This window comes from Arachis hypogaea, chromosome 4 (genome assembly GCF_003086295.3).
Source record: "Arachis hypogaea cultivar Tifrunner chromosome 4, arahy.Tifrunner.gnm2.J5K5, whole genome shotgun sequence".
NCBI lineage: Eukaryota > Viridiplantae > Streptophyta > Magnoliopsida > Fabales > Fabaceae > Arachis > Arachis hypogaea.
Window position 1 is genome coordinate 115,759,470 of NC_092039.1, and position 26,268 is coordinate 115,785,737.

General features: G+C 34.3%; 3 protein-coding genes across 8 annotated transcripts; all 3 read left to right on the forward strand.

Annotated features, from left to right (window-relative positions):
- The first annotated feature begins 1,345 nt into the window (after positions 1-1,345).
- Positions 1,346-6,198, forward strand: LOC112797447 (pyruvate dehydrogenase E1 component subunit beta-1, mitochondrial). 3 transcript variants are annotated; one of them, XM_025840379.3, is made up of 15 exons: positions 1,346-1,606; positions 1,754-1,816; positions 1,912-1,965; positions 2,400-2,480; positions 2,612-2,638; positions 2,718-2,780; positions 3,068-3,154; positions 3,934-4,059; positions 4,203-4,336; positions 4,683-4,755; positions 4,871-4,936; positions 5,235-5,273; positions 5,352-5,476; positions 5,557-5,671; positions 5,865-6,198. In XM_025840379.3, exons 2-15 carry the CDS (start codon positions 1,793-1,795, stop codon positions 5,931-5,933), a joined length of 1,083 nt encoding a protein of 360 aa, XP_025696164.1. In that variant the 5' UTR covers positions 1,346-1,606; positions 1,754-1,792; the 3' UTR covers positions 5,934-6,198. The 3 variants fall into 3 exon arrangements, with proteins under 3 accessions (XP_025696164.1, XP_025696163.1, XP_025696165.1); XM_025840378.3 differs by having other exon boundaries at positions 1,768-1,816; XM_025840380.3 differs by lacking the exons at positions 1,346-1,606; positions 1,754-1,816; positions 1,912-1,965; positions 2,400-2,480; positions 2,612-2,638 and having other exon boundaries at positions 2,917-3,154.
- Positions 6,199-7,798: 1,600 nt separating this feature from the next.
- On the forward strand, positions 7,799-13,763 carry LOC112797448 (cleavage stimulating factor 64). 4 transcript variants are annotated; one of them, XM_072236036.1, is made up of 10 exons: positions 7,799-8,110; positions 8,554-8,763; positions 9,582-9,681; positions 9,847-10,019; positions 10,903-11,090; positions 11,390-11,428; positions 11,540-12,052; positions 12,137-12,232; positions 13,141-13,326; positions 13,400-13,763. In XM_072236036.1, coding segments are annotated over exons 4-10 (1,149 nt in total). In that variant the 5' UTR covers positions 7,799-8,110; positions 8,554-8,763; positions 9,582-9,681; positions 9,847-10,018; the 3' UTR covers positions 13,526-13,763. The 4 variants fall into 4 exon arrangements, with proteins under 4 accessions (XP_072092137.1, XP_072092136.1, XP_025696167.1 ...); XM_072236035.1 differs by lacking the exons at positions 7,799-8,110; positions 9,582-9,681; XM_025840382.3 differs by lacking the exons at positions 7,799-8,110; positions 8,554-8,763; positions 9,582-9,681; positions 9,847-10,019 and having other exon boundaries at positions 10,097-11,090.
- A 2,886-nt stretch (positions 13,764-16,649) lies between these two features.
- LOC112797449 (uncharacterized protein At2g33490) lies at positions 16,650-21,986 on the forward strand. The gene is made up of 11 exons (XM_025840383.3): positions 16,650-17,054; positions 17,208-17,280; positions 17,693-17,770; positions 17,863-17,924; positions 18,056-18,124; positions 18,945-18,973; positions 19,055-19,262; positions 19,355-19,597; positions 19,946-19,999; positions 20,193-21,191; positions 21,739-21,986. The coding sequence occupies exons 1-10, from the start codon at positions 16,929-16,931 to the stop codon at positions 21,153-21,155; spliced, it is 1,905 nt and encodes a 634-aa protein (XP_025696168.1). The 5' UTR covers positions 16,650-16,928; the 3' UTR covers positions 21,156-21,191; positions 21,739-21,986.
- Positions 21,987-26,268: the final 4,282 nt, after the last annotated feature.

Below are 26,268 nucleotides of genomic sequence, written 5' to 3' on the forward strand. Positions count from 1 at the left end.
AAAGGCCAGAAAATCCAAAAACAGAAAAACTAAGCATATAAGCACAATTCAAAATCATATAAGCAACAACCCAACTCAAAACAGAAAAATCCAAACTCAGCATCCAAACTAAGTTCAGGTTCTGAACTAAAATTTACCCTAAATTCTTCACTGAATAAAAATTTAATTGAAAAAACCAAACACCCATGAACTCAAATCTGCCCAATTCATACAATTTTTGTCATCAAATAAATAAAATTAATTGAAAAACAAAAAGATTGAAGAATTCAGTACTCACCGCGGGAGAGCACAGAAGGCCGGAGCCAGACAACGATCAACGCTTTGGTGACGGTGACAGTTCGGTGACGACGACAACGCTTCGATGACGGTGACCGTGATGCTTCAATCCGCGACGGTGACGCTTCGACCTGCGACAGTGACGCTTCGCTCCGGCGTTTGTTGGAGGTGACAGTGGCGTTTGTGGGGTTGAAGGTTGAAGAGAAAGTTAGGGTTGGAAGGTGACCAGGAGGGGTTCTTCGAAGAGGAAAGTGGACCAACGTTATTTTACTTCAATCTTTTACCTTTTTTTTCACCAGCCAAAACGACGTCGTTTCGTGGCTTGGGGGTAAAACCAGCACTTGTTGAAACCCGGTCGGTTTGGCCGGTTTGTTAGTTAACCACCGATTTGGCCGATTTTTTTTGCCAATTTTTTATAGGATGGTTTTACAGGTGGACCGGTCCGGTTAACTAACCGGTTTCTGGTTAACCTAGTTGAACTGACCAGTCCGGTCCGATTTTCAGAACCTTGACATATACCACACCCTTCCGATCTCTTTTCTCCTACTACCACCGATGCTATTTAATATCAAACTCTTTAGTTCCACAAAGAATTTACTCGCTGGATACGCAACAAAATGATATTCTCACACTCAAATATCACTCCATTATTACTATTTTTCATATGTCAATTGAGATACACATTTACAACCAGATAACTACTACTACTAGACATTTTGGCTTACTTTTCAGAAAAAAAATGGCAGAGAAGAAGTAAAATGTGTGTGGAGAATATAAAGGGTTGCACATCCTTTTATAAGTTCTGAAAATTTTCCCTAACGTATCTCGTTTACACTGTAAATGTCATAAATATACACCTATCTCATTTACACTGTAAACAAAATATACACGTATCTCATTCGGTGTCTTATTTCATTTATAGTGTAAACGAGATACATATACTCTTATTTCGTAGTGTAAACGAGATAAGAGATAAAATACATTTTAATAAAAATACTACAAATTATATATTTTGGTAAATAAAATATTTATTTTATTTATTTAAAAAAATAATTTATTTTGAGAGTTTGATGTATTGAAATTATTGCCAGAAGATGCACCGGAAAAACAAAAACTAGGGACAATGCGACATATCAAAATTAAATTATTGTTTTTAATATATATACTAAATTACTAATACTATATACAGCGATAATGAAGCTGCGGGTAGAAAACATTTTTGATTAATATATAATAAACTTAGGAGCTTGTGGGATTTGGTGTGGCTTCATTCCATTTGGCGAGCGGAGATCGGAATCGGATTCAATCAGACACAGAGAGATCGACGCGGGTACATCTTCCACTTCCTTCTCTTATTACTATTCCACATCTTTTAGGGTTTCATTCATTCACTTCTCGCCTCTCATGTATGATTCCTCTCATCTAGATCATCTTCCTTAATTGATTTGTAAAGAATGCTGTTTGTTGATGGATTAAGGTTTCTGTGAATAGGCTTGCTTCGTTTCAACATAGCAAGATGTTGCGTGCTATAAGGCATAAGGTACGTGCCATGTGGCATCTCCTACGTTCGTTTCACTGATTCAATTTGTGCTTGGAAGCATCTCATATTTGGTTCTTTTTTTTTTTTTTTTGCAGAATATTCTACCTGCCTTCTCTGCATTTAGAGCTTTCTCTTCTTCTGCTAAAGAGGTATGCTTTCATTTCAAATTTAACTCCATGCTTGTTTTTTGCTTTTGAAACACAAAATATCTATCTAATCCTGTTGAGTAAGAACACACCAACGAAACGAGTTGTGCGTGTGTAGGACACTTGTCAGTATTCAGCACTCAACTAGTTGATTAATGTAGTGTTAAACTGTTAATAGGGTTCGGAATTGCCAATATTGGTTGATTGAATATTAGTAGTAGTGAATGTAGGTAGTTTGACATGTATAAATACTTGAATATCCTCTAAACTTTGAATTATATGCATATAGGTATATCCCGTGTCTGTGTCAGCCACCGTGTACTATCATTTTAGAAGTTTGGTGTGTGTAGTGTCCATATCCTTGTTGCGTCAAGTGTCCATGTTAGTATCTGCGCTTCATAGATCTAATCTAATATATAATGTAAATAATATCACAGATGACAGTTAGAGAGGCTCTGAACTCTGCTCTTGATGAGGAAATGTCTGCTGATCCTAAAGTCTTCTTGATGGGTGAAGAGGTAACTTACACACTCGGCTCCATTCATACTATCATATTTTTATTTTGTTTTGTTTTTCAAAGAATGAATTCTTGTTGGTCTCTTCACTTTTTCTCGTTTCTTATGATGGTTTTGGGTGTATGTAAGTGCAGGTTGGGGAATACCAGGGTGCATATAAGGTTAGTTTGTTGCCAGCTGTGTATCTGTGAACTTGTTTTGCTATGAAATGTTTAACCTGTTTTTCTTCTTACATGTTAGATTACTAAGGGGCTTCTGGACAAGTATGGTCCTGAAAGGGTTCTTGATACTCCAATTACCGAGGTTATTTTTTTTCACTCACAGTTCCTTGCTCTTTGATATCTTATCACTGTTTAATCCTATTGAAGAGTCATTGCAACTGAAAGAGAAAATTTAATAGTTTGTATCACAACTGACAAGAACAAATATTTTTATATAGGAAGATTTTCAGTTTAAAACCCAGAGGACTAGAGGCAGATTGCAAAAACTAAACTATCACATGAGGGGATAAATCCTATCCATCATTATCACTGTTTCTGTTTTCTATTAGTAAGGAGATGGCACTAATTTGTTTGCTAAATATATTGCAGGCTGGGTTTACTGGCATTGGAGTTGGTGCTGCTTACTATGGTCTAAGGCCGGTTGTCGAGTTTATGACCTTTAACTTCTCCATGCAGGTTAGAGTTGAACTTGATTAAATTGTATTTTACTTTTTAATTAAAGCACCAATTAATTAAATTGCTGTGATGTCTTCTGAAGTTGGCCAAATTCTTCTTGATCTTTTATGTTTTACAAGTAGAATACCAGGGTCCCATGATATGATATGGAAATTATTGATTTCCCACCTGAATCTGAATTAGAGATAAATAATACACTGGTGAATGGAGGCAAAATGTTGACCTCTATATGGGAACAATAGATTGAATTTATTGTTAGCTGTGTAAATCATAGTAGACATACATTCTAAGCAGATATTTGATGTGTGTGGTGTTTGACTTGTAGTTTGAATGTCACTTGACTCCCATGGCCATATGCATTAACCAATTTTAGGATTTGGATCCTCTAAAGTTTGAATTTCACTTTAGAGAGTAAAGTGTGATCTCTCACCATTGATTGCATAGGTGGGACCAAGAATAAATATGAAAGAGAAACTATTCAAAGGTAGAAGATCATACTTTACTCTCTAAAGTGAAATTCAAACTTTAGAGGATCCAAATCCCCAATTTTAGACCTCATTGTTGGATTTTTGATTAACTCTTAATTGCTTGGCATAATTCTTTTAATGTCATAGTTACATATTATGTTAGAATGTAAAATCTCTTTCCTCTTCATTACAGCAATGCCGAGAAAAATATTTGTATCAATGCTCGTAATTGAAAGATCACATTACTTGCTTCTTCATTAGGTTTATAATTGATTCCACTTATTGACTTGTTCTATTTTAACGTATGCACAGGCAATAGATCACATTATTAATTCTGCTGCAAAATCAAACTACATGTCTGCTGGGCAAATATCTGTACCTATTGTCTTCAGAGGACCCAATGGAGCTGCTGCTGGAGTTGGTGCTCAGCACTCTCAAGTATGGATCTATTTCTACTTTTAAGCACGAACTTGAATTAGTTTTGCATTTCTGAAGAATTTTTCTCTGGTTACAACCTATTGAGCATAGGCATTATGGGTTTTATTTCTTATTGTATATCCTTCAACTTAGTTTTTGTGCAGTGTTATGCAGCTTGGTATGCCTCATGCCCTGGATTGAAGGTATTGTCACCATATTCATCTGAAGATGCTCGTGGTTTGCTAAAAGCGGCTATAAGGGACCCTGACCCTGTTGTTTTTCTTGAAAATGAGTTATTGTAAGTTGTGCTGCTTGATTAGTACTCCTATTTTTCTTTATCTGTCACTTTAGCTTATTTCTTTTGTTTCACAATGTCTGTCATTCTCATTTTTCTATGCAACATTTATTATGGAATTACCAATTATACCCTTAATATGTAAAAATATTAAGATTTATTCTACTATTTTCTCTTTTCATTAATTAAGGGTTGTTTAGTAATATTTTTTTGGATTACTCTTTAAGTTTAGTAATTCTGCATTCAAGCAAAGTGACGGATATAAAGGGAAACTGAAAATGAATATTTGAAAATTTTCAGCTTCATTTATTGTTCCAAAATATCTAATTCGTTTGTTTATGGCCTTCAGATATGGTGAGTCATTCCCTGTTTCAGCCGAAGTTCTTGATTCCAGTTTTTGCCTTCCCATAGGAAAAGCAAAGGTAATTTATTATCTAAAATATATGAATTATACCTTTCTAATGTTTGTTTGAGTCACAACTTGTTATGCTATAAACTCTGAATCCTTGTTTGCTTAATGCATTTTACCATTAACAGATTGAGAGAGAAGGAAAAGATGTTACTATTACAGCCTTTTCAAAGATGGTTGGCTATGCTCTCAAGGTTGGTTCTCCCTAAAATCCTTTGGTTTCTAGACATGTATTGTTTGCTTTGTATCCAATTTATTGCTTATTATTTGTAGTAGATATGATAAATAGATAATAGGTTTCCTTACACCACCAACAGGTAGGCTTGTAAGGTATTAATCCGTCATATGGTGTTATACAAACCTTTTAAGAACAATCAGAATCCCCCCCCCCCCCCCCCCCTTTCTTTTTTTTTAAATGGTTTAAAGATTCAGAACCTTTTTCATACCCAAAGAAGATTTAGGGTATAAATAACACTCTTTCTTGGTCTCTAGGCTGCAGAGATACTGGCAAAGGAAGGAATCAGTGCTGAGGTAAGCATCCCTCTTTTCACTAGCAAAACTGTGTTTTAGTTATGAGAAAAATAATGAGCAAAGGATTTATCTACACAGGTTATAAATTTGCGTTCCATTCGGCCACTTGATAGATCAACAATTAATGCTTCAGTCAGGAAAACCAATAGATTGGTGACAGTTGAAGAAGGATTTCCTCAGCATGGTGTTGGCGCCGAAATTTGGTTTAGCTCTTTGCATTGACCTTTTAGTCTTCAACTGTTAATTCTTGGAAATATACTAATCTCTTGCATCTCTTAAACAGCACCTCTGTAATCGAGGAGAGTTTTGGTTATCTTGATGCACCGGTAGAGAGAATTGCTGGGGCCGATGTTCCCATGCCTTATGCAGCCAATTTGGAGAGAATGGCTGTCCCACAGGTGATTCTTCTAAAGTTTAATCTTATTTTCTGTGAATTTCCCACCCTGATCCAATACAGTAATATATGACTTTACCTAAACAAGATGAAATAATAGCTGAGATGATTGGCTTGGTATAAGTTTGCATCTGATTGAAATCAGTTCTAATTTACTGAAGGTTTTGGTACACGTGTCGTGTATTGTGAATCTGTAGGTTGAAGATATTGTTCGTGCCGCAAAGAGAGCATGTTACAGATCTGTGCCCTTGGCTGCAACAGCTTGAGTTTTATTGAGGACTGGAAATTTCTCTCATGTCTTGGTTATGCTAAGTTCTTCGGTAATCCTAGATGTTACCAAAAACAATTTTTTCCCCTCCATATTTCACCATAAAACAGCAGAAAGAAATAGCAAGTGGAGAGTGCTGGTTTCACTTATGGACTACATAGGCGTTGGTTTAAAATATTCTGATTCATGATGTATACTTAATAGTGCAGCCTTAATTTTCACGAGTTACAGATGGTATATAATAATGGCAAGTTAAACATCCATACGCATGGATCCTACGTGTCCTAGTCTCCTAGATGTTCTCTTCGACGCCTCTGGTATCTGCTTTTGCAGGGTTTCGTGAAGCCCGAACGAGGCAGTAATAGTATGTGGTGTTTGGTTGGTTCAGCATTTGTTTGGGATTACTGCGGCTAAGAAAAGTTGATTAACAGGCTTTTTGGTTGATGGGCCGAAAAGTGTCTAATGGGTTACTTTCAATTTTTTATTGTTTGGATAACCGGTGGGAATGAGTATTGTTTGGATAACCGGTGGGAATGAGTAATTGTTGCCAAAATTATGTGTGAAGAGGCTTTGGAGGGCCTTTATGTTTGAGTTGCCGGAAAAAGGATGAGTGATGTGACCAAGAAAATATAATAAGTGTCACAAGGAACTCGTAAAATATTAAATTCAATGGGTTTCTTGCTTGTATAAAATATTAGAAAATTTTAATTCTCAAAACAAATTAAAAGACACTATTTTTCAGTATTTATTTTTTCATTTTGAGGTTTTATGAAGTTTGCTTAACAGATAGGCAAATTTATGCAATGTCTACAAAGTTCGTTCATCAGATCGGCATACTTGTCTATTTGCTTAAAATTTGCCTGAGTTTGGCACATTTGCTGACATTAGATATGATTTGGATGGAATCGGTATATTTTTATTTTTTCAATTATTTTAATTTTATTCACATAATTTAAAATTATAATATTTTTAGTTTTTTTTTCAAAAATATATATTATAATATTATGAAAATAAGTGTTTCCATAAAAGAAGTATAAAAGATACTGGTTATTTCAAAAGAGCAATGATAGGGGTGAGATTTCAACTAGCCATTAATGATGATTTGATGGTGTGAGATTTCATCTAATTATTCACTTTTCTCTGCTGGTTACATGCTGGCCAAAATTTAATAAAATTACTAGTCCCTAAACTTTTCCATTTCAAAATCATAAAGAAGGGGTAAACTTTTCCATTTCAAAATCATAAAGAAGGGGTAAAGTAATAATAAAAGGGAAATAGCACATCCATCGGATATAGCTATAGAGTTCACCCACTAAGGGTGTGTTTGGTAAAGTAAGAAAGCTTCAATGTTTGGTTTGGTTAATTTTTGTTTATAAACGTAAAAGTGATTTTGCATTCAAAATCATGCTTACAAAAAATAAAAATTTTTAGCTTTTATATTTCATTAACGGCTTTTATCCATTGACATTCAATATATTTTTTTACCAACTTTATTCTTATGTTATTGTATTATTTATAAAATTCTTTTTTTTTTTATATGAGTTTTTTTTCTATTATTTTTTATTTTTATTTTTTATTAATTTTTTGTTTTACATTATACACTGATTTTTGTGAAACATGCAGAAAAGTTGAGAATGCATTAAAGCGTATAGATAGAAAGGGAGCAGTTATACAAGTTCTACCTTTCCATGCTGCCATGACACAGGAATCAAGGCTTGCTAGTATGAAGGAGTTTGCACGTTCACCGTCAAAACAAGTGTCCCAGTTTATGGTTTGCACGGACCGGTATTCATCTGTTTTAAACTAAGTCTTGCATTTAAAGTTGTTTATTCTGATGAAAGCATGGTAACTTGTTGAGTGCAGAGCATCAAGGGGAATAGACTTTTGAGGAGTGGAGCACGTGATTCTGTTTGACTTCCCGAGGGATCCAAGCGAATCGTGAGGCGTGTCGGAAGAACGGCGAGAGGCGCCAAGGGTGTGGGGAAGGCGTTCATATTCGTGGTAGGCAAGCAAGTATCGCTTGCACGCAAAATCATGGAAAGAAATAGGAAGGGTCACCCGTTACATGATGTCCCTTCTGCTGTTACCTTCTAGTTTTCACCTCGCCGATGGTTTGCAATGCATGAACTCATTTTTAGTGTATGAATGAAGAAAAATTCACGTTTGTTAGTTATGGTAATGTGCGAAATCCAAAGGAACTACTAATTTATTCTCTGCTCCTATTATCTTATATTCCTATCTTATCCGGCAACACAGTAAAAGGCAAAAAGTGAGCCTCTAAAAGAATTGGTTGAATTTTTACCATTTCTCTTTGGAGTAAATTTGTTTTAGCTCTCAAATTAATCCCTGAATTTTTAATTGTCTTACTTTTTATGTTAATTTAATATTCATAAATTTATACTATATAATTATGTTTATTTCAATAATATAAATATATAATTGACTAAAATATGTATTTTTTTGGTTTTAGTCTAAATTATGCATATTTTTTAAAAAATTAAAACTTATTTAAGTCATATCTAACTTCTTAAGAATCATTATCCTTATAGGTATCAATTTAGCCCTCAAGAATATTAGATTTGAACTTTAAAACCTAGAAAGTAACCCAAATCTTTCAGATTGAATCTGTTTGTGGTGAGTTAGGGAGGATGTTGAGAAGGAGCAATGAAGCTTCCTAAAGCTCTAGTAGATGTCGTTCACATGGTAGTTGGGTGAGGAATGGACATCATGGCCAAGGAGAAAAAGTTCCGTGATGGTGTGGTTGTGGGATGCGTTTGGTACAAACTGCGAATCCAGAAAAATTATTTTATGGATGTCCTAATTAAAATGTGAGTTAGTTGAATGCCCATTTTTAGTTTTATATTGTTCTTCCTTTTATTTTTTTCTGATTTTTTTTTGTGTTTTAGACCATTGGAAAAAGATGGTGTGGTTTATTTATATGGACAAATGTAACTGAAGATGATAGTATGATTAGATAAAATGAAACTCAAATCAACAAACATTATTGTAAGATCAATCTAGAATGGAGAATTAGTGCAGCTGAAGCTGAAATTAGAACTTTAAGAATGTGAAATATTGTTTTATCTATCATTGTTATTTTGTTTGGGCTTGTACGTGTAGGTTATGGTCATGGAGGAGAAAATGGTAATTAAAGTATGAGATATATTTATTTGCAATGAAATGATAAACCATATCTATTGTGGAAGCTGTGTTTCTAAAATAAAAAATAAAATATGCAAATTATAAATATGTTAACTCATTTTAAACTGGAACAAACTTTAAACATATTAACTAAAAGTCATAGTAATTAATCATAGTATTCAAGCAGCAACAACATTAACTGCTATAATACATCAAAAGTGATGTTTAGAGTATCATCAATAATAATTAAGTTTTTCCAAATTAAAACACAACACCTGATAACATAATCTCAAAATAACATAGTTTGAAAAGGATTTGTACAAAATATTAGAAACATAATAATATGTTCCAAACAACACCTTTAAGTTATAACCTTTTTCTTTCATGGTGGTTTGAAGTCTGGGGTGGAAACGAATTTTATAAATTTTGTCAAGCGTGCAACTGTCCCAGAACTTGCTCCTTGTATTGAGTCTGCTCTTAGTGTTATTTTTCTCTTAAGTGGCAGCTTTTCAAGCCTTGTCAGTTGCTGAGGAGGTGGAGGCCTTATCACCTGCTGTGAAGGTGAAGGTAAAGATGGGTCTGATGGAAGCATCTAAAAATAAATTGTATGTGTGAGATTGTTAAATACCACATTATGCGTATTAAGACATGTAAAAAACTAAAAATCCAAATAACAAGCTTAATATTATCTGTTTCTGAATTTTTGGTTGAGAATATGTGGGTTGGCTGAGTTTAATCTCTGAAAGTTGTGCTTTATCAATATTTTCAAGAGGATCATCAACAATATTAGCCTCAACCTCACCAAGTTAATGGTCAGCAGTGATAGCATTGGTTGTACCCGGGTAACTCCAGCATTGGCAACTTTTGAGGATGCAACAATAGCTGCTACAGCAGTAGCAAGAGCACCGGCAATATCATCTACCTTCTTATGGGAACAACTCAAGTAAATTTTTTGTGCTGCCTTTTTAATTTGGTGAAAGTTTTTGCTTTCTTACTACCAGAAGACTCTTTATCGGCATCTTTCTTTCTTTTTTTGGTTAATGGACATGGCTTTCTTCTGACTTTGGGTGCAAGAGGCCTATTATATTGAGATTTCTCCCAAAGATCCTATCTTGGTATTGGATTAAGAAAGTGTATATACTTAGTTTTATAGGCCTCCATAATCAGCCAATGATGACAATAATTCTCACTATTTCAATTAATCCTAAATATTGCTGTACTTATATAGATACATGACATACCTATAAAGAAAAATATTAGTTAGTGATAACACAACAACTATGCTACAAATTTACCAATCTAACAACTATTTAAGTGTAAATTTTACCTTTTATTTTTCAGAGCCTGCAAGTGCAAATACTCTTTTCTAAGTCAACAGCTATATTAGTAGACTGGTCATGAATCTCTAACCTCTGATGATGTTCATCTCCAGACCAGATCGAAGTCTATTTTTGAATTTTTTTTTTTAATTTTTTATAATATGCTTTACTGTATTGATGGGAACTTACCAACATGATGGGATAATTTCATCTTATTCTTTTTAATTGATCTCATTGCAAACATTTGAATCTTCTCTAATAAGATTATTATTGCAAACATAAAAAGTACACTCATCATTTTTAAAAGGGATGTCGTACACTAAAACACATATAGATTAGAATTTTTGGCAAAAACGCGAACTAAATATATTTTTTAGTGAACTTTTCACTTAACATCCTGAGGTCGCGCAAAAATCTTTTTCAAATAAAAATACCCTCCTAATCCTAAGAGTACTCCCTCATCACTCTCTTAATCGTCTGTTGTCGTCTTCGTGGTGGGCTGGTCAGTGCTGCCACGTTCAGGAATGTCGGAAAAACGGATCAGCGGCGACGGTTTAACAGCCAACCTGGCCGGAATGTCGAAGAACCAACTTTACGATATAATGTCTCAGATGAAGAATCTCATCGAACAGAACCAGCAACAAGCCAGGCAGATCCTCATCCAGAACCCTATGTTAACCAAAGCTCTTTTCCAGGTTCTTCACATGCCTTTGATTTCATTGCTTTGCTGTTTCTATTGATTATGGCAACTCTTTTTCCTTATTGCTGTAATTTCATAATTGAGCGCTTTTTAGGTTTATAACATGAAACTCTATATTTAATTATACTAGTTGCAAGAATGGATTATCGATATCTTGAACACTTTCGACTCTTCACATTATACCCTAGGTTTCTTTGAAGTGTACTCGTGCTAGTTCTTCAATTCACTTTGTGGTTCTTTCAAGCTCAATTCGTTGTTTAACTTAAAATTAACCATTTTATTTTGTTTAACTAGGCACAAATTATGCTAGGAATGGTGCAACCACCTCAAACGGTATGCTTTCGACGTTTTTTTTTCGATTTCAGTTTCAGTTTCAGTTTCAGTTTCACAATCGTCTTTTGGTAGAAATTCGTTCATTGAGGGTGGAAAAATGTTTGCTTCTAGGTTCCAAAAGTTCAGCCAATTGTACCGCAGAACACTCAGCCGTCGGTGCAGCCAAACATTCAGCCTGCCCCTTTATTGCCCGGGCAAGGTGGTTCTCAGGATCAAGCAGGTGTATCGCAACCCCAGATTCCTCTACGAAAACACCCGAACCAACCTCCGCCGCCGGTCTCATCAACTGCTGTTCCTGCAATGAGTCATCAATCTCAGCCGATGGCCGCACACTCTTCTCAAATGCCACAGCAACCCAAGGGACATCTGGCTCCCCAAGTGTCTTCCGGGCCACTTCCACAATCATCACAACTTCCAAACATACTGACCCCTTCGCCCCATTCATCTGCACAACCTTTGCAGACACCTGGATTTTCACATATGCCTCTGCAACCACCGTTGCCACCACAGCACCGACCACCTTCGGTAACCAATTATCATTCCCAGTACCCTCCACAAATGGGTGCCAATATAGGTTTTCAACACGGTGGTGCTCCTCACAATCTTTCGCAATCCTTGTTTCTTGTGAGTTGAATATTTCAATTTACAATTTATGATCCAATGTCTTGTTGAATTGTAATAATGTTGTTTTATTGATGAAATTTTCAGCCAGGTACAAAACCGCCTGCAAGTGGTGGACCTACATTTCCACAGGGGCAGAATCCCCTGCTTCCAAGTCAACAGTCATCTCAATCACATTTTCAGGTATGCACATACTATAATTGATTAGGACATATGACCATGCGTAAAAATATTTGGGGCTTGATTGGTTTTTTGACATTTTGTTTCTATCTGGTATTCATTTTTTTGTGCTTTCTATTTATATGATTTTTTTGTCATCCTTATGAATTTAACACTTGGTTCATTGGCATGCCTGACTAGAATCAATTTTATTTGGCTAATCAGATCCTACATGTCTCATGTTAAGTCTAAGTCTTTGTATAAGGTGTTATTAGGCATTAACCTATATGCATAGTAATAGAACTGTTGCAAATGAGTTTGGGTTATATATACAGTAGCTTTTACAAAAAAAGTAGAAAACATTGCTCCTTTCTTTTAAAGGGAAAATATGCCTTGGACTCAAATGAATTATTGAATATGAAAGTTGATACCAATTACTTGCAGAGTACGTCATGTAGAGTAAAATGGTTATATTTTCTAGTTTACTTCACTAGACAATTTAAGATATCATCAAAGCAATTCTTAGCAGAAGTAATGGTTTGATTTACTCTAGTTGGAGTCCTGTTTAATTCATTTTTCTTTTATTTTATGATTTTTCTCTTTCTGCCACGTATGTGACACTTGTTTGTGCACATAATGATCCATAAACCTAAGTTGATTGTTGAGATTTTACCAGAAGAAATACCGAAATAAAGTACTTAACTACTTAGGAGCCTTATATTTAACTGAGTACCATTTGATGAGTAACTGAGAACAAGGGGGGGAGGGATATAGTTGCAACTTGCAAGTGAGTCGACGGATACGGAATCTATTACACTAGCGATATCATTAGTGTCCCAGTATTGAGTCACATGATGCTATGATCATGTATATTGAATTTGAAATTAAACATAGTTGAATTTTTCGTATTTTAAGTTATGTTTGCATATCAGGTTGGGAATATGCCTTTAGGGCCTGATTTTGGCAGTCAAGCTGGAAGTGCAATGCAAGTTGATAGAGGGTCTTCTTGGATGCCTGGTCCTTCAGAAAACCCAACACCGCTTTCTGTACCTCCAGGACCACCATCTGTAGTGCCTGGTCTGATGGGCGCTTCTAATCAGCCACTTCGGCCTCCTGCGGTAATTTTTGTGAATTAACATTTATTTTGTATGGATGGTTCTTTAGTGTTTTGATATTCTCTAGCGTGTGTAGTTGACACCGGAGATGGAGAAGGCGCTGCTTCAACAGGTCATGAGTCTCACACCAGAGCAGATAAATCTACTTCCTCCAGAACAAAGAAATCAAGTGCTGCAGCTTCAACAGATGTTGCGTCAATGATGTAGTGCACATAAATCCATGCAATTTGGCAGGCATTATTCTATGATCAAATTGATTGGCTTCAGTGAAGTTTTGTAGAGGTTGATAATTAAATAGGAATGAATTCAATCGTATAATCATATTATGAATGAATTTAATTGAATAGCAGAGATGAAGCTATCTCTTGCTGGTTGCATGTAACGGCCTATGTCATTCAGAAACTTCAATGCAAATCATTCAGTGTTTGAAAACTTAGAAATTAGAATACTCGAAATCCCAATCACTGTCTTCATTACCAATCACCATCAGAATGTTCAAGCTCATCCTGGAAATAACAATCAGCAGATACTTAGTTGTCGTCGTAACTAAAAACCATTGTTTCATCACTTCTCTTCGATACCATCTTTTAGATAAGAAATTTAATTTTATAAGCTTTTCTTTCTCAGTCTCAGTAATAGTCCATAACTCCATATTAGGCATTTCTTATACGAGTAATAAACAATGACTATTATGGTGGGAAAAAACGAGAAAAAAAAGAAGCAATATAGTTGAAATTAATGAGTTTGCACATTTCATTAAAAACTAAAACTCCTCCTAAATATAGTTGATATCATTTTATTTGTTTAAATTTTGTTTTCTTACTATTTTTTTTCCAAAGTCAGTTAATTTCATTCAGGTGTTCATATATGGAATAAACAAAAAAAAAACAGAAAGACTCCCAATATTTTACTATAAATATAACATCATATAATAATCTAATAAGAAAAATAAAAGAAAATAAAGTACTCATCAATTAGGAATTAGGGATTTGTTGAAACTCGTTCTATAACTTCAAAGTCGACACCATTATCTCTTCCACATTAGTTGATACATTATCAAAGATGAACCTGTTCCTAGTCTTTCATGAGAACCAGCTCAAAATTACCATCATCATCCTTTGAGAAGAGCTATTGGGTTGGGTACGCAAAACCTCTATTCTCAATTCCACTCAACATAGAAATCAGAGTCTTCGGTGTTCCTTTTAGCAGCCGGTAAGCCCATTTTTGACCAAATTTTTATTAATTTCTCACGATGGAAGATGCAATGGTTGGTTGTTTCTGGGAATTGTAAGCATCTTCGGCAGGTGGATTGAATCGATGGGATGCGACGATAAAGCTTTTGCAACACTTGAAGTTTTTCATGGAAGTCCCTCCAGAGAAAAATCTTAATCTTCGCTGGAATTTCCAGCTTTTACAGTTTTTGTCACAAGTTTTGTTGTCTCATAATTTCTGGGCAAAATTCAATGAGAAGATGCGGGAACCCATAAGCCACATAGTAGCCCGTATTCACTTCATACAAACCACTTTTTGAAGGGCCCAATAAATTTTATCTTCTCCACCTTCAATTGTTGTTGCTAGCACACATTGACTAGTACTCTCAGAAAAAATACTTTTAATTAGAGTTTGATTCCACAGACCATTAGAAAGTATTAAGGTCCAATTTGGATAAACAACTTAATTAAGTTACTTTTGAAAAAATAGCTTAAATAATAAATGATTATATTAAAAGTAACTTATAAATAAGTTTTTTTGTGTTTGAATTTTTAGTTCTAAAAGTACTTATTTTAAAAGCAATGTGATAAAAAACTTTTTATTATGAGAGAAGTCATTTTTTTAAACTTTTTTATAAATTCCTAAATAGCTTCTTAGAAAGCTATAATTTGGTTTTGAAAATTACACCAAACATTAATACTAATACTTTTCATAAGTTAAAAGTTCAAAAAAGTTACTTTTAAAACTTCCCAAACAACATGTCCTAATTCTTGACCATCAATAGAGGTTGATTTTGCATATTGAAAGTTCAAATGTAAGGACAACAAAAGGATGTGGAGGAACAAGTCAAGAATAGGTAAAAATTCAGATACTGGATTCATCACCAACTCGTCAAACCAGCCCATATTCAACAACCTTACGCCCTTTCAATATACTACGCCACCCCACGAAAGTAAATAGACAAAAACAACCCAACACGAAGATGAAAACAGACGATGAAGAACGTAGTGATGAAAATTTTGGCCTTGGTAATAGACCCCTCAATATAATTGAACTAGTTTATAAATCAAATAGTCAAGGTTATTCAAATTCAAGTTTAAAGAACTCAATTTATCGCATAGTTAAGGAGTCGAATTTGAACTGACTCATAAATTAGTTTGGTGCACTGAATGTCCTATCTATCTAAAAGATTTCAATTTCAATTTTATTTTTGTCTAATTGAAAAAAAATGGTCTAATGGTTGACAATTTTAACAAAAAGAAAAACTAAAATATTCTAGAAATGTTGGAGAAACAAAAAGTTTTAAATTGATAACAAAATTAAAATTTTATACAAATAGTGAGAGCATTAGTATATTATTTCCTTGTCGAACCAACTATTATCTTCCCAGGGCATTGCATTCAATTGTCATGCCTGAAGTTCTGAGTTGGATAACTCTAAAGGTCAAAACACGTCTCGTTGACGTTGAACAAAGGAAAAAGAAAAACAAATAATTTTTTGATAGCTCTATTTTGCGTGTGTATATATTATATAATAAAGAGGAAAATTTTTAATAATCTAATTGTCATTCAGTTTCTAATTTTCTCAAATCCCATTTATTTTTTGGTCCGACTCGAATCATATTTATGCTTTTCATTTTGGTCTAACGGTCAAACCACTTATGGAGGGACAAAATTTATATCATAGTTTTATTACCAATTTAACCAACTTCTCAATATTACCACGAGTCCTTGACACATGGACATTTGTTTTCTATCCATTGACTAATAAGTGGTAAATTAAAATGTTTAATTTTAACGTATTCACCGGAATAAAAATGAGTTTATTTTAATTAGATTTATAGTAAATTTAACAATTAATGTTTTTATTGATGTAATAATATATTATTAGTTGTCTGTATAAAATTCTTTTAAACTAATAAATAAAAATTAAATTCAAATTCAAAATTGGATTTGAAAAAGGCATTGTGTCTGCTGTTTCTTGTCAAGGAGAAAAAGACCGAAAGAATATAAAATAATAGAATAATAATAATTACTTTTATTAATAAAAGAAATGCAGTAAATAATAATGATATCTTGTATTTAAATAGTCAATTTCTCCATGTTCAATAAATTGTTGATAGTTACTTATTTGACTGTAGACTAAAATTAAATCGTAGTAAATGGTGGATTAAGAGTCAGGTCAAAGCACAAGTAAATAACAATAAAAAGAGGAGGGAAGGCGGAGAAGAAGAAGAAGTCAATAAAGGAAGAGGCAAGCGAAGCGAAATTTCAAGTTGAAGGGAAGGAGCTTGGTTCGAAGGAGGAGTTGTTGTTGGCGTAAGCAGAGGAGAAGAGAGGAATCCGTACAAGTTCAAGAAATCGATTGAGAATTTGAGATTGTTGTTGTTATCCATGAAGAGCTCTCTGAACAAGTTGCGCGGGTTGGCGCTTCACAACCACAAGGAACGCCGCACCGCCACCGCCGCCAGAGCTGTTCTTCCGCTTCCCAACGTTGACGAGCTTGCTCAGGCTGCTCAGGTATGCTCTTTCCTTTGTTTTTTTCTCCTTTTTGTTTCTAATTTCATTTCTCAGATCGGAGAAGATAACAACACAACACAAGAGAAATACAACAGCAATAAAATAGGATTAGGGTTTGTTTTGGAGGATTGTATTTGAATTTTGTATTTGCAGGACTTGGAGGACATGAAGGACTGCTACGATACCTTACTTTCCGCAGCTGCAGCAACTGCCAGCAGTGCTTTTGGTATTCTATGTTCATTTCTTGTTTGTGTTAATGCTCAATATAGAAATATAGGTCATATGGTTTCTTATGCTTATGTAGCCTGTTAATTTTATAGACTTAATTTGGAAATGGATCCTCTCAACTTTTTCTTTTCTCTCAATTTTCTTGTGAAGTGCGATCTTTCACCATTCAATGTCTTCTCTCACATGTTTTCTCTGAGTCTCACTTAAAGAATATATAGTAAGTGGTCACAGTTTACAAGAAAATTGAGAGGATCCATTCCCGGCTTAATTTTTTGAAACATACCTTGTGAAAGGATAAGTCTTAATTAAGGGAGCATTTTGAGCATTAACCCCCTTGTTATTGCTCTGGCTCCGTGCTGTTTGTGATATCTTCTACTCACTTGTTAATGTTCTGCTCTGCTGATTCACAGAATTTGCGGAGTCATTGCGTGATATGGGCTCTTGCCTTCTCGAGAAAACCGCCTTGACTGATCATGAAGATGATACTGGTACTCATTTGTTCTGCCCTTTATCCCACTTCATATGTATCAAATCAAGCAAGCTGTCGTATAACTTACATGCCGCCTTATTATTCATGCAGGAAAAGTCCTCCTTATGCTTGGCAAAATGCAGTTTAAACTCCAGAAGCTCATTGATAACTATGTAACTCCGCGTCTCATTCCACTCCCTTAGGGCTCCGTTTGGTGTCTGAGGAAACGTTTTTTATTTTCATTTTCAATGTTTTCTGCTTTTACTTTTTACTTTTTCAGTAACCCTTCGCTCTTCAATTTCAGCGTTCTCATGTATTCCAGACAATTACCACTCCCTCAGAGTCTCTTCTGAATGAACTTCGAATTGTGGAGGTTTGTTGCATGTAGTTCCACCTGCATTTTCTATTCTTGTCTCCTCTGTTCTATCTTGTCCAGTTGTCCTTCACTGTCTTCATTGTGCTGCCACAATTTCTTTATAGATATCAATGTGTTTTTAAGTGTGCATAGGCATTCTTCTCAAGATTTATTTTGCTCTTATAAACAATGGCAACGAACAGTTCATAATCATAAATGAAGGGCTCGCAACTAGGTGTTTGATTAGATTAGTAATGAGGCATCAGATAGGGAGCCATCCCATGAGCTTCTTTTATATCAATATATGAAACTAGAAACTTGAGTATTGGAAAGAATGGCTGAAAACTGGCATCATTTTATACACAGATGAATCAATGAATAGTGGATCTTAATCACAAAATGCAATTACTTTTAAGACATCTACACAAGTTCCTTCTTCTTCTGAATCTATGTAGAGCACAATCAGGATATATGGTACCAGAAAAAAGAAAGCAGGACCTAGTTGCAATTTAGTTGTTCTTCTTTGTTTCTTAATTTGTAGGTTCACTTTATGGGGGGTATGGAGACATGAACAATTAGGATACAGACATAGAAGATTGACAAACTTAGGATGCTTCATACATATTATATGCTTTCAAGTTGTGTAAATGTCAATGCTGGTTAAAATTACAAATTTACAACTTTTCATTATTGTATAGCAGGTTTATTTTAATCCACAACTTTAGGAGCTGTGGCTAATAAACTATTTTTAGAAAAATTTTCTGTTCTATTCTTTATGAAGGATATTTATTTATTTTGATTTGATATATTTTTTTGGGTGTTCTCAATGTTGGAACAGGAAATGAAGCGACAATGTGAGGAGAAAAGGTATGTAATGTATTAAATCCTGATTTGTCTTTGATTGTGATACATGGCTATGACTTATTGTTTAGTTTTATGATTTTGCAGAGATGTTTATGAGTATATGGTAACCAAATATAAGGAAAGAGGTAGGTCCAAAGGTGGGAAAGGGGAAACTTTTACATTGCAGCAGTTGCAGAATGCTCGTGATGAATATGACCAGGAGGCTACACTATTTGTTTTCCGATTGAAATCACTAAAGCAAGGACAGTCCCGCAGTCTTTTAACACAGGCAGCACGTCACCACGCCGCTCAGGTTTTTCTGATTCCCGCTATTTGTTCTTAGAGTACGCATTTCCAACTTTATAATTCTGATGATTATCATTACTTCCTGATATGCCTCAACAGTTGTGTTTCTTCGAGAAAGCAGTCAAGTCCCTTGAGACAGTAGAACCACATGTAAAATCAGTAACTGAACGGCAGCACATTGATTATCAATTCAGTGGTCTTGAAGAGGAGAATGGGTATGAAGAAGATGGAGATTATGATGACGACAATGAAAATGATGAGAATGATGATGGAGAGTTGAGTTTTGACTATGGACAAAATGAACAAGAGCAAGATGTTTCTACATCACAAAACTCAATGGAGGTAACAACCTTATATGACACACAGTTTCGTAGTTCTGTTTTTCTATGTTAGTCAAACTTAGAAATGGATGTCTATTGAAGATTGGGAAGCTACTTCCACAATCAGACATAAACACGAAAGTTGTCTTGAGCAATGAAAGTTCACATCCTTATTTGCTAGATTGATGGATTGAGTAAGAACCTGTAGATGAAACTTCCCTTGGTCAATGAAGTAAATTATGAAAGTGCTATGGAAATATTCTTATGTTGGAATTTTTGTTTCTAATTTCAAGTCTATAAGGAATAAGCTTAAATTAGTTGAAAATTGCTATAATAAACATTGTACTCACTTGTGTATGTATCCTTCCAGTTGGACCAGGTGGAGCCTACATTTTCCAAAGGTTTAACAGCTGATGCCACTAAGGTTAGAAGTTAAACTTAAAAGAGATTATCGATATTCATGAGTTGATAGAAGAAACTTCCTTAGGCACAATAACTCAATATGCCTGTTGATAAATTTAGATACATAATTCTTCAGTTTCCTTTCTAGTGAAAAATTAAGATGCATAAAGAAAAATTAATGTATACATATTGATTCTCTGTTGTTCTATTTGCAGGAAGACTTTGATAGGCTTCAAAGGAATTTGTTTTCCTTCAGGGTTACGTCAGGGAGCCAATCTGCCCCACTTTTTGCTGATAGCAAACCTGATCCCAGCGAAAAGTTAAGACAAATGCGCCCATCTTTATCACGGAAGTTTAGTTCGTATGTGCTACCCACACCAGGTGAGACAAAGAGTTCAACCTCTTCAGGGTCCATTAACCAAGCACCTTCCAAAATGCTGACAAATTTAAATGAGCCTACAAAGAAAATGTGGCATTCCTCCCCTCTTGAACAAAAGAAAAATGAAAAAGTTCTTGTAGATGAGGTTCCTGGTCCTACAGGAAAAAATACAGTCTCTGTACTCAAGGAGAGTAACAGCAATACTACCTCCACCAGATTGCTGCCTCCTTCGGTAGATGGAATTTTATCCTCTAAAAAAGATGATTATGTTTCTGCTTACTCCAAAAAGATTAAGAGACATGCCTTTTCTGGCCCGTTGACAAGTAATCCTTGGCCTACCAAACCTATATCAGTAGAAACTGTTAAATTGTTATCTGGACCTCTTTTGCCAACCCCAATGCCAAAGCCTCCCTCATCCTCTCCTAAAGTCTCTCCTAGTGCTTCTCCTAGATTTATGTCTTCACCCAAAATCAGTGAGCTTCATGAACTTCCTAGGCCTCCAACTAGTTCCCCATCCAATTCAAGGCTTTTAGATTTGGTGGCTCATTCAGGGCCATTGTTTTCCAGAGGTCAAAATCAAATGGTTCCTCCAAGTAATTTGGTTGCATCAAATGCAGCATCTCCATTGCCAATGCCACCTCAGGCCATGCCTCGTAGTTTCTCCATACCTTCTAGTGGTGCTCGAGGTGCAGCATTACAGGGGTCAAGGGCACTGCAGACGTCTCACAGATCATCTATATCAAGGGATATCGCTTCTCCTCCTCTGACACCAGTAACATTATCTAATAATTGGCAGTAAGATGGATAAGACTTGCTCTATGCGTTTCGACCAGAGGTAATTTCTAAATCTGATTTCTTTTTGTTTGCTTTATTTCTTATTTCTATTTTCTGGGTATATGAATGTTGGACTCTCAGACAGAGGGGAAAGAGTTTAGTTTTAGTGATAAAATATAAATGCTATGCCTCTGTCTCAGTTTTCCCAGTTTAAATAAAATCGAGATGAGGGTTAATATATCTGAAGTGCTACTGTGGGGAATAACTAACCTGTTGACAAAGTTCTATGTTTAACATAAACTAGCATATGATTTTAAATGGACTAGAAACTGTTATACATGTAGGAATCGTTTTGCCATCTTACCCATTGCTAGGTTACATGTCTCGAATAGGGTGCAGAAGTTTCGCTTTATGTTGCAGGTTATGTAGTGTACTTGATGTGCCACAGTGCCAGATAGTAAGAAAAGTTATTAAATTCAAAGCCTGTAGTCACAGAAATTCGTTCCAAATGGTTGAAATGAGAATTATAGTTTTGGTTATTCAGTGCTAGAATCTTATAAGAAATCTTATCTGAAAACTGCTGATGCCAATATTTGCTTTGGGTGCAGGTGTTAACGTTTGTGCAGATTTAATTCCAGAGTCTGAAGATAGCCCCGTCCGTTTGTGACCTGGCAAATTCAGCGTAGGTCAAGTTTTGCTTACTTTCAAATCTGTAAATACTCCTTTTGGTTATTCTCTTCTCTGTGAATATAGTTAACTGGTGGATTAATAGGCATGTCTATTAATTCTAGTTTTTTCATTCAACTGTGTGTAATAATTGGAACTGATTAAAAATAGTAAATACCTTTTTTTTTAACTAATGGTTTTGAATTCAAATTTTAGAAATAAAAATAATATTTTAATATATGAAAAGGGGTGTTTTAGAGAAAATAAATTAGTTAACTGGTGGATTAATAGGCATGTCTATTAATTCTAGTTTTTTCATTCAACTGTGTGTAATAATTGGAACTGATTAAAGATAGTAAATACCTTTTTTTAACTAATGGTTTTGAATTCAAATTTTAGAAATAAAAATAATATTTTAATATATGAAAAGGAGTATTTTAGAGAAAATAATTGGGCATTGATATAGTCAATAAGTTATAACTCAAATGACATCGTACTCACTTAAAGGGTTGCAAATTCGAATTTTCTTATCTTTTAAAAAAAAAGGACATCGATATAGTCACCAAAAAATAAAAAAATGGACATCGATATATGTAGTAGATTTAACCTCATATTTCCACGGGTTATGTTGTCTTCCCCTTTGGTCTGACAATGAGTTCTTCAGCTGAAATTTGCATTTAAGCAAGTCGATGGCAAAAAAGTGTCTTTCCAAACGATCTAAATGTCTATTTAAATCATATGTTGAAGTAATTGAGGCTTGTTCTTGGATTTTTTTTTTAATGTTCAAAACGTGCTTTTATTTGTCTTTTGTCTGAATTCAGACGGATTCGGTGGAAAAAGAAGTGATTAAGGTATATGTAAATACATTAAAACTCAATTTTAAAGTTCAAAGAAAATGTCCAAAAAAAAATTAAAAGAAGATTATAACATTTTATCTTTGAAGGTAAAGTATAATTTTTGTTTATAAAGTTTGTAAATTTTTAAAAAATATTTTTAATATTTAATTTTATTTAGTTTGTCTCTAATATTTTTTATTTATTTAATTTTGTCTTTAATATTTTTTATTTTTTAAAATTATCTCTAAATGTTTTTAATTTTGTCCCCAAAATTTCAAATGGAATTAATATCTAAGAAAAATTTTGATAAAAGCCAAAAACATTAAAAACAGAATTGAATACAATTATACGTTAGGAGTATTTTTGAATAAAATATAACTAATTTCTTTTATTTATGAATGACCGAAGTTTTTTTTTTAAATATGGAAAAAAATCTATATCGAATTATGAAAGGAAAGAAGTTAAATGAATTTTTATTTTTTTTAGATATGTTTGGATGAAAAAAAATAAAAAATATTATAAAAAAATAATGTTATCCTTTTATTGTAAAATATATTAAAAAAAAATAGGAGTAAAATAACATAGTAAATTTTCCATCACTTTTTTATTCAATATTAGAGAAAAAAAATTAATAAGTTTTATTAACTTTTTTATACTATTTAACTTTTTTTTTATTTTTCTCTTCAATCTAACTAAAAAAAAGATTTTTCTTCCAACTTCTTTTTCTCTCTTTTCTTTTCTTTTATTTTTCATTCAAGCAAACAAAGCTTTAGTAATTCAAATATTCAAATCAAATGTACGAGTTATTACTTGAATACAAAAATTATTTTTCATTTACAAAAAATATAATTTTTTTAATTTTTTAAGAATTTATTTGTTGATTCATATCTTTTAAATTTGTTTTTTATTATTAATACAAATTTTTTAATATCACTTTAGTAATTAATTGATAAGAAAAAAGGATTGTAACCATTGATTAGTAAATTTTCTTAAATAATTTAACCTGTACACAGGAAATAATAATAATAATAATAATAATAATTTAAAAGAAGTCCTACTCCCCAACCTCACGACACAGAAGAGAACCCTAACACCACAAAGAGAAGACCCACTCTCCCGCTCGCCGCTCGCCACTCGCCGCTCGCCACTCGCCGCTCGCCACTCGCCACTCGCCTCTAGCCCTGTCTGACCCACCATTTTGCGGTTCGGTATTTGTTCTTGTTTGTGTTGTGTGCGACTTAGTGAGAGGGTTATACCTGATCTTATCTACTCTTGATGTTTGATACTTAATTGTTCCTGAAATTTGAATTATCTTAATGCTTTAATCATTGCAGCAGTTGCAAGCTAAGATACGAGGATGGGTGTATTTTGGGGGACTAGGGTTTTGGAGATTGTGAAGAAACATGATTCTGGAGGCCTCGTTTGGAAGAGAATTAAGCTCACTACTACCCGTAAAGCCAATGCCAAGAAGCGTCTCCTCCGCGTTTGGCAGGTATCTGACATACCTATCCCTATTATTTACAGCTTAAACTATATCTCTTACTGTTTAAGATTTAGGATTTAAAATTTAGGGTTTAAGGTTTACCGCATTTTGGGAATACGGTGCTTAATATGTATAGCTGCTGCAAACTAAGTTCCTAACTTTGACGGTTTACATAGTGTAGTTATATCCCCGATTTCATATTGGGCATCTTCAGTATCTTGGACTGAATGCTTAGAGGTGTTTATTTGTTGCTTCATTTTACATAAGCCATCTCTTGTTAGAGGAGTGAGTACTGAGAGAGAAAATGGAGTACGTACTCTGTCATTGATGCCAAAAGTGTGATTATTGTATGTACAGTGATATATATATACTACTGCTCTGCTGCACATTAGTATTTCTAATTTAACTAACTATAGCTAACTTAATACACTGGAGTATGAGCTAACATCTCTTTCATTTACATAATTATTTTAAACGAAACGGATACTGTACTTTGGAGGAAGTGAGCTAACATGTAAAATATGGCATTATGGTACCTAGAAGAAGTGTGATTGGTACATGCGAACTGGTGGGGTGGGTAATGTCTCGTAATGGGGGGATTCATGTAACTATGATCCAAGCTTGGCAAAGCTTGGGTGTGGCTCTGGCTCTGGCTTGAATAAGTTAGCCTTGGCTTGTTGCTGTTTCAAGTAACTTCCCGCGGCACACCTATTCTGTTTTGTTTTGTTCCATCTGTATTGATTTCTTGTATATGTATTTTTTGTTTCAAGAGAATAATAAGAATAGCAGTGAACTTGTGACTTTCTATCATCAATGTCTAATGTCATGTTATGTGTCTTTTATTTTTGAAGAATGAAGCTGTCCTGAGGGCATGTTCTGAACCACCTCCTCCTAAAAGTTCTTCTGCCAGTAGCAATAAAGCTCATGACAATGTCACACAGAGTTGATAGAAGAGCCATGATGATGGATAATATTAGATCCATCTGAAAGCTGTATCATTAGTGCTCTAGGCTTCCCAGTCTGGGAACATTTCTTGTCTTCAGACTTAGCAGGATGCATCACTTAGCCTCTTGTTTAAGCTTTGTTTTCATGAAGAAAAAAATAAGCATTTTTGTCAAGTCTCAGTGCTCGAGTTAGTTATTGCAACTGTTTTGATTTAATTCTGATATGTTGAGCATCAGTACGATTATGTGCAGCAGGGACTTGGATTTGTTTTTTCCCTCTTTTTGAACATGATTTTATTTTACATCTTGTATATATCATCATGATTATTGTAGCAGTGTAATTGAGGTAGTATTGATGGATGAAAGTGGAAACTGCATGTGTTGTAGAAGTGTGGATTAAGAATTAAAAGAAAAGTAATTGGAAAGATGAAAATAAGCCACGCTCTTCCATCGATTTGGGATTAAGAAGACCATAATATCTCAAAAAATTGGTAGATAGGAACCATTTGTTATTTATTTTCTAGGGTAAATTACTAAAATAGTATTCAAAGTTTATATTGTTATTCGCTATTAAAAGTAATTTCGAAAGATACGGATAAATAAATTTTAGAAAGATTTAGAAAGTGACAAAAATGGCAAATAAAATTATTTCAAAACTTTCTTATTTTTTTTAAAAAATTTTGGTCATTTTAAAAAAATATAAAAAAGAATTCGATTGGCGGAACAAAAATGGCAAGTCCCATCCCATTTAAAGCTCTTGAAATTGCCACTTAGTAATAATTAAAATTAAATGGTGATCTTGGTGTGATATGTTGCAATAAGCAAATAAATATATAAAGGGGAGAGTTGGAGTAAAGGAGGGACCTATGAAAATGTGGTGGCAGCCTAAAGAAAAGCACCAAGAGCGATGAGATGAGCACGGTTGTGGTGCTTGGCGAGGTAAGCGGCGAATGGGTAGCAGAGACATTGAACAAATGATCGGTAGAAAGTGAGTGTGTTCAGAGCAGTGGGATCTTTTTGAAAAGTAGTACCAACTTCTTTGTAGAAAGTGAGTGTGTTCAGAGCAGTGGGATCTTTTTGAAAAGTAGTACCAACTTCTTTGTACACCGCTGGAAGCAGAGACGAGTCTGCGTTATCCATTATGTTAACCATGTTAATCATCACCAGTGTCACCGTTGCACTCTCCTATTTCATTTTCATCTTTTTTTA